This window comes from Misgurnus anguillicaudatus, chromosome 22, assembly GCF_027580225.2.
Source record: "Misgurnus anguillicaudatus chromosome 22, ASM2758022v2, whole genome shotgun sequence".
Lineage (NCBI taxonomy): Eukaryota > Metazoa > Chordata > Actinopteri > Cypriniformes > Cobitidae > Misgurnus > Misgurnus anguillicaudatus.
The window spans coordinates 53,559,999-53,572,649 of NC_073358.2; the positions used below are offsets into that span (position 1 = coordinate 53,559,999).

At 37.2% G+C, this 12,651-nt stretch overlaps 1 protein-coding gene across 1 annotated transcript in view; it reads left to right on the plus strand.

Moving 5' to 3' along the window:
* Window positions 1–3,726, plus strand: part of trabd2a (TraB domain containing 2A) — a 33,227-nt gene extending 29,501 nt beyond the window's left edge. Inside the window, exons 6-7 of the mRNA XM_055198068.2 lie at window positions 265–498; window positions 3,084–3,726. Of these exons, the coding sequence (XP_055054043.2) occupies window positions 265–498; window positions 3,084–3,300 (451 nt within the window). The 3' untranslated portion in view covers window positions 3,301–3,726. The remainder of the gene's footprint in view (window positions 1–264; window positions 499–3,083) is intronic.
* Window positions 3,727–12,651: the final 8,925 nt, after the last annotated feature.

A 12,651-nucleotide genomic window follows, 5' to 3' on the forward strand; every position in this document is an offset into this window, starting at 1 on the left:
AAGTCTTTCATGTGTAATCCTGATGTTTGTTTCTCCATACACAACACAGAAAACCTGGTGACAGTCGATGGTTTGTTATGTAGTAAACCAGTTCTTACTGTTGACTGGTTATCAGATACAATCAGAGCTCATCATCTCTCTCATTGTGTTCTTATCTTTGCGTTAACCGTGTCCATCTCGCACATTCCTCTTGTTGTGTTAGAGTCCTGGAGCAGATAATGTTTCAGCTTTAATAACATCACAAACGTCTGTTGTCATTGACAGAAGGTCGAGCTGGCGATCTGAAGATCTCACAGAAGAAGAGTTGAACCTGGAGCCGTTCTTCCACGAGACCCAAGATGAGCCGACTCAAGACTCCGTCCCGCACCTCCTGATTCCAGACAGTCTGGAGTTACTGGAGAAAGTGGAACGCAAGCTGAAGAAGAAACGACGTAACAAACAGAAGAAAGTCCACAATCATCGGCAGTTCAATGACCTCTGGGTGCGCATGGAGGACAGGTGAGGTCGCATCTTCATTTGGTACAGAAGATCTCTGTGAAGGTGGCAGTGTTAATCCTGGACAGATGCATGGAGAAATATTTTTTTATACAAACAGAAGAAATTAAATGGTTTTTTTCTAGATGCGATGAATAGGTGATTTTCCTTTTCATTACTGGCACATTGTGTGTGTTTCCTCAACTGTAGATCGCTTTGAATGAAAGCGTTTGCTAAATGAATAAGTGTAAATCTAACGCTTCATATAAAAGACTGAGATAACTTAGATGATGCAAAAACAGTTTTTTGTTGCTGGTTTAACTTTTCTTTATTTGCTGAAGACGATCTGAGCTGCTGGATTTGTAGTGTGATTATAGTAAAACAGCTTTATCAATCATCTATGTCCAGGGGTCTCATTTATAAAATCTGCGTAGAAACCAAACTACATTTGATCTTACGATTATTTATCAAAAATGCGTACATGTGATTCATAAAATGAACGTGCGCAATGAAAATATCATTGACATATAAAAGAGCGCCTATCAATGTTTAAATCCATTTCGAGCAGAAAGAATGGCTTTTATTTCCAAAAAAACTGCAGCAATCAGACAAGAAAAAGTGCGTACGTCTGCTTAGACCCTGACGTGGTGCTAAGCACGTTTCCATGTCAAAGACAGTTTTTTTTAATATAGACTTTGCCGTGGATTTTTGCATATGAACACTTTACCATCCAATTATAAATGAGACCCCAGGTGATGTGTTAGACTTTCAATCATTTACAAAACAGATCCTGTAAGAGTAGATAACTGGCCAATAACTGGTTTAAACACGTCTGATCTCATTTTCTCATGACTTTCACATGCTGTGGGCTATAAGATACTTTGATAACCATCACATGTGAGATTGTGTGTGTGTGTGTATGTGTGTGTTTAACCTCAGGGTGTGTTAGTGAGGTGAGATTAAGTTCTTTTTCAGAGTATTGACATGTTAACAGTTTGTCTTAGCAAATCAGAGCTCAGACAGAGAAGAGCAGACTGAGTATCACAAACACATACACAAATACACACACACACACACACACACATTCTGGTTTCCATGTTTTGTGGGGACATTCCATAGATGTAATGCATTTTTTACCATACAAACTGTATATTCTATTCCCCTAACCTACCCCATTCTCTAACCCCAACCATCACAGAAAACTTTCTGCTATTTCATATCCTCAAAAAACATCATTCTGTTTGATTTATAAGCTTGTTTCCTAATGGGGACATCAAAATGTCTCCACAAGGTCACAAAAACACTGGTATTCCTATCTTTATGGGGACAATTGGTCCCCACAACGTGATAATTACCAGGTACACACACACACACACACACACACACATACAAAGATATAAAAACATATACACAGATACAGATACATACAAACAAGATCATCTCATCAGCTTTTTAAATAATTTCTTTATTTGTGTTAAGTGTACAGACAGTTTGTGTTACTGTAGCAGTCGAGCTGGCAGACATCGAGAAACACGTGACCACATCAGAAATTTAGGGTTATTTGGTGCTTAAATTCCTCTGAAAACATACATACATACATGATTCATGAACGCTTTGCTGGTTTTACTTATGGTTAAATCTTCATTTAAACCTCTGGACTGATGCAGCGTATCACTTAACTCTTTCCCCGCCAGCATTTTTCAAAAAGTTGCCAGCCAGCACCAGCATTTTTTATGATTTTCACAAAGCTTTAATGCCTTCCAGAAAATGTTCTTCTTTAAATAGAAACATACATTATAATGAAGAATTTTTTTAAATTTTATCTTGATTTTTATCTCTTTTTAACACCTCTCAAATATCCAAATTTTGAACAAAATTGCATTTTTGTGAAGGACTTTTGTTAGAGATCAGATTCAGAGCAATGATATACAGTTCTTCCTATTTGGCCTTAGCGGATGCTTTAGGGTTTTATAAGTTGTGTAAGAGCGCCACCTGGTGGATAATAGCTGAAATATTGAATACCGTAAAAACTCGCCATTCTCTTAATTGATGAGATAACTCCCCAATGGCGGTGAAAGAGTTAACTTTACAAAGTCAAAATGTGTCAAAGCTGAGATGATGCTGGAGTATCTCAGGTGTGTTTTTATATATCAGCTATTTTACAACCACTTGTTAGGTTTCTTTAGAGTCTCATTTTAAATCCATGATGGAAGTTTTGAACAAAAGTCACCAAAAAAGTTTTTTTTTACCTTAAAATAACGTTTCCAAAAAAGTTTCAGTCGTTCATCCACTGGAAACAGGGTGAACGAAACTTTCACATTCGCTTTGCAGGCCTCTATCGGCCAAAACCGCACTAAAGAAGTTTCCAACTGTCGGGTCGCTGTCCTGTAGTTCGAGTGAAAACTACAAAAACTTGCTTTACGGCAGACATACAATCCAATCAGAGCCAGCTATGCTGCAGTAGGCTAAATTATTTACGACAGTGGTAATGGACAATACTTTTTCTAACCCTAATTCACTGCAGTGTTACGCTACTAGAAACCCTAATCCTCCAAATAAAAATCCGATAAAAAATTAAACAATGAAATGTATTCTTATTTCTCCCATAGCACGACGGCTGAGACTCCGCCCCCTCTCCTTCGCATCATCAACGGTTACATCACAGTCAAGACACACCCACAAGGTCACAGCAGACCCAATCACAACAGGACGTTTTCAGGCTCCGCCTCCTCATGGACAAGCACTGCTTTAGTTTTATCTGTTCAGATGATCAGATTTCTTTTTTTATACTTCACCTCTGATGAACTCTGGGCTTTGGTCACATGATCAGCAGCATCTTTTTCATGTTTTCATGTAAATATCAGATGTATCATACATGTCATTTAGAGTTTTTCTCTTTACTTTTATATATATATATAAATATTTAAGAGCCATTATATTTTTGTGACAAAATCAGGTACTAACCAGTGTTCAATACTTTGGGTCTCGTGCGTAAAGAAATGTGTTTTGCCTTTTCAGTAAAAGTTCTTTTCTTAAACTTTATGATTTGTTGAATGTGTAAAGAGTGAATGATATAGAGATTATTCATTTAATTTATTGAATAGATTGAGTTTTAGTTTGTCTAAATGTGTTTGTCATTGTTTTGGCAGAGCATTATGGCACATTATGTTTAATGGTATTATGTTTGTGTCGTGATGTTACAGTTCTTTATATTTGGCTATGCTGTCAGAAACAATAAATTATTTATCTGTCGGATGTCTTCAAGATTGACATTGAGAAGTCACTTGACATTTTCATAAAATCACAATATGAATACAATGAATTAAGCTTAGTTTTTTAACATATTTAATACTCACTTGATTTTTATAGCTTTTCTTTTCCAGAATTTTGTTTCTCATTTTATCTCTTTTACATATTAATTGGAAAACAAGACAAAAAACACTAAACCATTCATATATTTGCAGTGAACAGATGCTGCAGATCTTTGTGATTTTATGAATAGTTGGTGTTGATGTTTAATGTTTTTCTTTAATCTCTCCAGTTCACATTCAGAAGATCCAGATATTTTTTAAATGCAGACATTTACTTTCCTCACAGTGATCAAGAAAAGCCAGCAGCAGCCGCAACTCATTTTTATTTCAATAATCAGATTTTAGGGGCCAAGAGGAAAGATTTTATTTTGGTGATTGGGTTGCAGTCCAGGACAGAAGAGCTATTGAGGTCTCGACCACCAACATTATTGAGATGTTTGCTCTCTCCAAGTTTCTGTCTGGTGCCTTTAGACTGAGAGTTGACACATCTATCTATCTATCTATCTATCTATCTATCTATCTATCTATCTATCTATCTATCTATCTATCTATCTATCTATCTATCTATCTATCTATCTATCTATCTATCTATCTATCTATCTATCTATCTATCTATCTATCTATCTATCTATCCTCTGGTATGTGTAAATCATTACCCCAAAAAGTAAAGCAAATGCATTGGACCGGTCATTCACATCACTGAGCACAATATAGGCTACACACCTGTCAGTCTGTCCACACACTTATTGATCTAATGTTTTCATTGGCCCTGATATTCTACACAATGACAATAAATCACCTAATTAAATAAATCTACTTCAAACAGAATCAATTGTGAGTGGAGAGATTTGTTATTTCTCATCTCATGCATTTATGAAATCCCAAAGATGAGCCCAAAAGATCAATCCATTGAGTTAGTTTGATGATGTTCTGTGTGGTCACATCAAACAGACCTTTGAGGAACAGAAGAAAGCTTTCATTCATCACACGTGATGTCTTTATTGTTTATGTGGATGAACATGGACACACAGATGCAGGTTTAAAGAGAAACTTCATAGAGATGGCTGTGATCGTCTCATGCTGCAGGTGAACCAGATGAAATAGAGAAATATTAACATTCAGTCACCAAGATTCAAATGATTTTCATCATTATAAAGACGCTCAAAGTCATTGGCAACTCGCACAACCATTTCATCAAAGACCACAAAAATATTTAACCCAATTGATCTTGCCGACAACCCCTAAATGATAGATCAAACTATGGCTATACATCCAAAATGATTAGATAGCACAGAATCAACTTTAGATCTAGCTCAATAGATCTCTTTCATGTCGGGGAAAAATGACTCGGTCAGTTACTCAAAATGTGAACTCTGTTATGAGTTAAGCCTCAATGCAGATACAGAGATGACACACACACACACACATTAAATAAAAATATTGACAGTAAATACAGTATTAAATAAACAACAAATGTTGTCATTGTGCTTTTCATTACCATTAACACTTATGAATGTAGCTTTTTGATAAAAGCATCTGCTAAATTAAAATGTAAAAGTGGACAAAAAAATAATACAGCAGATGTCCCTGTAATCATGTTATTGATATTTTAGTCTAATGTGAGACGTTTTATCACGCCAATGCTCAAAAAAGCCACACTCACAGACAATTATAGACCTGTCTCACTCCTTCCATTCATTGCCAAAACACTTGAAAGAGTCATTTTCAATCAGGTATCTTTCTATCATTGAACAACTTACTTGATGACAAGCAGTCAGGCTTTAATGCAACCACTCAACCGAAACAGCACTGCTGTCGGTCACGGAAGCATTTTGGCTAGAAAAGGCAAAATCCAAACCCTAGTTCTGATTCTGCTAGACCTGTCGGCAACCTTTGACACAGTCAACCATCAGATCCTACTAGACACCCTATCATCGCTAGGTATCACTGCTACTCCTCTTCAATGGTTTAGATCCTATCTCTACGATAGATCTTTTATTAGGGTTGTCCTCAGCCCACCAGATGGTCACTGGGGTCCCTCTGGGATCAGTGCTTGGGCCACTCCTTTTCTCCATCTAGACAACATTCTTAGGACCCATCATACAGGCTCGTGGCTTCTCCTACCACTGCTATGCTGATGACACCCAGGCCAGATCTTCTTCTCATTTCACATAGACGCTACCACTATTGCAGCACACATTACAGCCTGCTTAGCCAATGTCTCGACTTGGATGAAGAAACACCACCTCCAGCTAAACCTAGCGAAGACGGAGCTGCTTGTATTTCCGGCACAACCCAAGATAAAGCATACCCTATCCATTCAACTGGGCAACACAACCATTAATGTTTCCAAAACCTCCAGAAGCCTTGGCTTAATCTTTGATGTCCAACTGTTCTTCACTGATTACTTTGCAAAGACAGCGCGATCATGTCGACTTGCATTATACAATACCAGGAAGACACGCCCCTTCCTTATGGAGCATGTTGCACAACTCCTGATCCAGGCCCTGGTAATCTTCCTGCACAGAGCATCAAACCACTCCAACTGGTTCAGAACGCAGCAGCCCAACTCATCTTTCTCTTGTGACGCCGCTCTTCATCTCTCACCAACTGGCTACTGATTGAAGCTTGCGTCAGGTATAAGTCACCACTACTCACTTACAGGACTTTCACTGACACTGCACCGCCATACTTTCACACAATCCTACACCCCATCCAGAACCTTACGTTAAGCAAAGGAGCGGCGCCTTGTCTTACCTTCACAAGAGGGCACTAAATCACGTTTCTGCTCATTTTCCTTCACTACTCCCTGCTGATGGAATGATCTTACTATAGAAGAGACAGTCAAGCAAATCTCTCACTACATTCAAAAAACAACTAAAAACTCATCTTCTCCAAATATACTTGACAAATTGATACTGATTGTAGACACACCTCTTCTATCTAAAAAATAAATAACTACCTCTCTTTCTCTCTCAACAAGTATTGGTTCAGAATTGTGAAAACTTGTAACTCGAAATAAGCACCTCTTGTATTATTGCTTCCCTATGACAAATCGCTTGATTGTTTCATTATCTTTGTAAGTCGCTTTGGATAAAAATGTCTGCTAAATGCCTAAATGTAAATGTTTTAAACATTTTAAATGTACAGTTCTGCTTAAACATAATAAGAGTTTGAATTTAATGGATCTTTAAGTAATATCAGCTGCTACTGAAAATTCATTCTCAACATTTCTCAGCAGCTGGAGAGGGTTTAATTTCTGTTGAGAGTCACATTCAGATTCAGTCACTCGACCCAAAAAATTGCGCTTGAAGCGACGGCCAAATACTACTGAATGTGTAAGAAAAGCCAAGGCCAACAGAGTTTCACTTCAAAAACACAGTAGTGTGAAAACTAAGAGAAACATTGATCGGCCTGATGAATGTTACCAACACACCGCTGAAAGACGCTGGATTTCATCTTACAGGAATGGGATTGTGGCCCATCAAAGGGTTTGGTTTTGTCAAAATAGTCCAAGCCGTAAGACCGACACCCACCGCACCTCAGACATCTCACGCATTATAGCTCTGCTCCTTAAATATATAATGCCAATACGTGCTAGTAAAGCTTAGCTGAACATATCTAAAATATGAATCACAGAAGCAGGACAAATCTGTCCCACCACATCAAGCTAAACTTCCCATAAGCAGCTTGAATCAGCCGGTCATCATCGCCAAAATAATTCAGTCCTAAACGGAGACCAAAAACTCTCTCTGAGTCACACAAAACATCCTCCTTACTGCATACTAACAACATTTAACATTAAAGGCAGAACACAAAGAGAAAGTCTTTATTATGTAGTATTGCCCCGAATGAGCTTTAGTACACTTTACGTGTATTTCACCATCAATAGACGATCACTGATAGTTCTTCATGTCTCTCTTGTTTGATCTGAGCCATTAACCTGACCACTAAAACAGTGACTGTATGATGATTTATCTCCTCACACACAACTAATGTAAAAGATACAAACATTCAGAGATGCTCAAACATTCAATGGTTTTATACATTCATGAGTCAGGATTTTTCATTCCTAGGGATACAAGCTGATGAATAGCGTTCAGTTCAATGAACATTTTTGAATGTGTAAAATGAATAGATGTAAATAAATGATACACTACACATATCTGAAAATAAGCAAATGTGTGTTTGGATTTATTCTAGAGTTTAATTCACGTTTGGCTGCAGACGATGACAGATCTTCATATGAATGTCCAGTGTTGGCCTACACAGCATTATAACCCTGCCGTTAGTATGACATTACAATCATTACTCAGATTTTCCTCTGAAAGATCCAACACCTCAGCGACAATACATCAAACCTCAGCCGCTTCAGCTTTCTTATACGGCTCCACAAACACAATGATTCACTTCTAAAAGACAGAACCAGGACACAGAGCTCATTACTGTATACGCACACACACACACACACACACACACACACACGCACGCACACACGCACGCACGCACAATAAAGCAGCAGAATCTCAAGCAGAAGAAAGTAGCGGTGTTCAGCTTTGTACAAAAAGTTTAAAGCGTAATTAAACCCCTGGTCAGAGCCTGACTCCGCCCACTGGCAATATTTGAAAAATGCAAGAAAAGTGGGCAGATCCCAACGGAGATAGAGGGGACGAACTAATAATGCTCCAGAGCCTATCCAAACCATTGGGATGTAGGACTTATCCTACCTCCAACTGGGAAAAGTGCACTGGAATGCCTGTCGAAGTGGAACCTCCTACCGGCGAACTCGGGGGAGTTCAACCTACACCGACTTCAGAAAAATAAGTCGGAGGACAATGGCGCCCATAGATCGCGTCGTCATGAGAGGAAATCTTCAAGGAATAGACTATAAATTGTACTTCTCTGCTTGTAGGGTTGTTTTAGACACTGTAATTTTAACACAACTTGTTTGTTTTTTATATTATGGCATGAAATTATGTCGTTATTATCTGTTATCATGAAAATACGATAAAAATATACCAAGTTACTTAGCAACATGCAGCGCTTTTATATAATGGTTCCAAAACACTTTGTAAAGATGTTTAACTTGATGTTTTACTGTAGTGTGAACTGCACAGTTCGGACCAACGTTTAAAAGTTACGTAGTCTGTACGAGCCTTAAGACGACCGGTCGGTCGTCCATGTTTTCTGTTTACGTTCCACTTCAAATGCCTGGAACGCTTTGAAGTAGGAGCTAGGACACTTCAAGAGGGATGGGTCCCGCGTCCCACTGGGTTGGATGGGCTCTGGAGCGCAGCATAAGCTCGTACCAAGTGTGTGGTGAGATCGTAACAAGGGCGTGGTGAGCTTGAATCTGCTTACATCACGAGTCATTTTTTGGACTCAACATCCAATAGGAAAATTCAACTGCAGTAGCCACCGTTCAACCTGAAGAGGGCAGCACTCAGACGTTTTTACACCATATATTGCAGTATTGAAACACTTCCAAATGTCGAAAAAGTTACTAAAATCAATGAATAGCACTAATAAAGCATCATTCTTACAGATCATTAACTAAAAAAAGTTGGTTTAGGGTTTAGTTACTCTTTAAAGAGTCGATTATCTGACGCTGCAGTGCAAATTAATGGATGTTTATGAATTAGCAAACAGTGTGGATTACAGTTGATCAAGACAATAAATAAATAAAAATAAAATTGAATTGAACAATTCAAATGTGTAGTTATACTTTATATAAACAAGGATTAAACTATGACAGACATCTGTGGCCTGGTGCACAACGCTGGTTTCAGTGGTTAGTTTGAGTTTAGGTTTTTCTGGCTCACGAAGGTGGATTGGTTTAAAGAAGTGTTGTGAAGAGAGAGTTCAGCCAAAAATGAAAATTCTGTACAAAACCTGTATAAATTTGGTTGTTCTGACGAAAACAATAGAAGATATTTTGAGGAATGTTTGTAACCAACCCGTTGTGGACCCCATTTACTTCCATAGTAGCCTACTCTTTTTTCCTAGTATGAATGGAGTCCATGCTCTGTCTATTAAAATAAAAGAGTTTGTTTGTGGTATAATAGTAGATGATAAAAGATGGTTATACATTGTATATTCATTCAATGCAGCTGCATATTGTACTGTCTTAAAATCGTCGTTGTAGACAGACTTGTGTTGGTCTTTTTTTAAACGGTGTTTAGTTGTTCAGTGAGTCTCGCTATGATGTGTGGTCCCCCGCCCGCTCGCTCGCCCGCTCTCTATGACAACGTGTTTTGAAAACGGCTAACAGGCACGTGGAGCTCACCTGAGTGAATGTTTGCTTAAAAAAATCATAAAAATAAACAATGTGAGTGACACTTACTTCTTCTGGAGGTAAAGCGGGATCACGAACAGTTGGTACAGATCAATCCCAGTGAGTAACAACTTCTTACCCAAGCCTGCATGCCTTGTATTGCATCTTGTTCACAAAGCAGTCCGAAGTATTTCCACAGTGAAAATGGCGCGAATGTTTGACGCGATATCGCGCTAAAACAAAAACGATAGATTGCTAAAGGACTTCACATTGGGTGCGGTTAATCGCGCTGCGAAAAACGGAAATATTTTTAAGCACTTTGTCCAGGGTTGCCGGAGGGCTATTTCATAAAACTCGCTTGGAAAAGCGAGGATTAAAGTTACAAACTCGACTTGAATTAACCTAACAAATGAGGCGAGGCTAAAGCGGTTTCAAAAAAGGCAAATGAAGCTTACGCAATCCAACTAATATGATCCAGATTTTCCTAGTCAAGATAATTGCGCGTGCACGCTATTCTTGAGCAGCCTTAGAGGTCGAGCGTGGATCAAATCGATCAAAGTTAAAGAGAAAGCGGTAATTTTTGATAAAAATGTATGAAAAATGTACTACTGACTGAAAATTATAATACTGCTGCAATAAACAAACCCATAAAATAGTTGGAAAGTCCTTATGAATCAAATCAGAAACGAAATTTAAATTTAAATTTAAATATATTGCCTTATTTTAAAACGATCACATGAACGCATGAAATACCGTCAGAATTGATGGCCTAGTGGTTAGCGCTCTCAGCAGCGCATGCGGGGATCTGGGTTCGATCCCCGTCAATGCTCATTTGGCTTTGCTTTGCTCATTTTTATATACTGTACTTTTTAAAAATAACACAAATCTTAACTTTTAAAAGACAATTTGTAGTTTACTAAGTAACCTATAAAATACATATTTAGCAGATGAATGATTTTAATACATTTACAGTAACTTTAAATGTAACTTAAATTTAATTTTTTTTAATTTGGGGGTACATTTCAAAAGCAGCAACTTGAGTTGACAATAAAGTAACAGGTGAAAATAAAACATAAACACTGAGAGCATGGTGGGTGAACAGCATCTGCATTTCTGAATTTACAGTAGTACAAGAGAAATTATTGTGTAAAATCATATATGTTTCACATATTCTTGACCAATCATTATTACTTGACATGTTACTCAAAACATTTTTAATGGCAAATTATGTGTGCGTTATAGAGCCACAAGTCATCATGTTAAACCCTGGGAGTATGAGAGATTTTAAACCACTGGTTTATTATCACACTGTTAAAAAATTAGCTGTAGTTATGCAGCTGTTTGCCAGTAACTTATGTAGATTAAAAGGTTTATTAGTCTATGATTTTACAGCATAAAACTATAAAATAACAGCCTCATGCAAAGCATTTTGTGAACCAGAAATCCTCATCAACCTTTTTCTGTTGTTTCCTTCATATTTTGGTTCCCAGAATGCTTTGCATGAGGCTGTTATTTGATGGTTTTATTCTGTAAATAAAAAGACTTGTTAATGTTTAATGTTCATGTTCATTTAACTTTGAACAAACTGTTGCCAGTAAATAACATACATATAAATCTACAGCAAGTTACTGGCAAACAGCTGACAGTAATACTGTAAGTTCTACATAATTTTTTAACAGTGTGTTAGGTGTTGATAGATAAACAGAGTTTTATGAATGGTTACAGGGTGAGGATCAGTCGAAGAAAAGCCTGAGGTATAAGCACATTAAGTCAGTACAAGCCTTGTGAGCTGAAAAATTATTGTATGCAGGACACTAACAATCTTCTCTGTGATAAAAAAAGAATTTTAACTCATTACAACAAAATGCCAAGAGCATACCATCACATAATTATATTGTATTCCTTCAGCCATGCAGACACCACATATATTTCCTTTTTTTCAAGAAAAATGTAACAACTAGAGAAAGATACAAACACTGCAGATCTCCAAAACAATGTGCACCTCTATGCACACCAAGCACAAAAATTAAATGACTGTACTTGACTTTTGTGTGTTGTATATTTAAATTAAATTTCCTCTTTGTGTGACAGACAATCTTAAAAAAAAAAGATATATATATTTCATCAATATGTTGCAATTATATTAATTTAGATACATCTTAAATTTGTTAATGAACTATTATCCTTAGTTAAGATTATCATTTATATTCAACATTTGATAGGCCTATATACCATATTATGAAACATGTATTGTAACAAAATGTATCAAATTTAATATATAAGTTGATTTTCTTTAATTGTTAGATTAATAGTGGTTAATAAAGTCAAATAAAATGTCAAAGAGTCAGCTGTAATATCATTGCATTTACATTTCAGTGTTAGTGGAAGTCTAGTTAAGCAACAACTGAGGCTTAGCCTGACAGTTAGCCTGCTCCGGACCAGGCGAGTTTGCAAGCATAAGTTTCCATAGTAACCGGGGGTGAGCTAGTTCAAGTTTTTTTTATGAAACGAAATCCACCGGCAATAAGCCAGACTTAACAAAATAAGCCTGGCTTATTCTGTAATCTAGTTTTATGAAACAGCCCTCTGGTC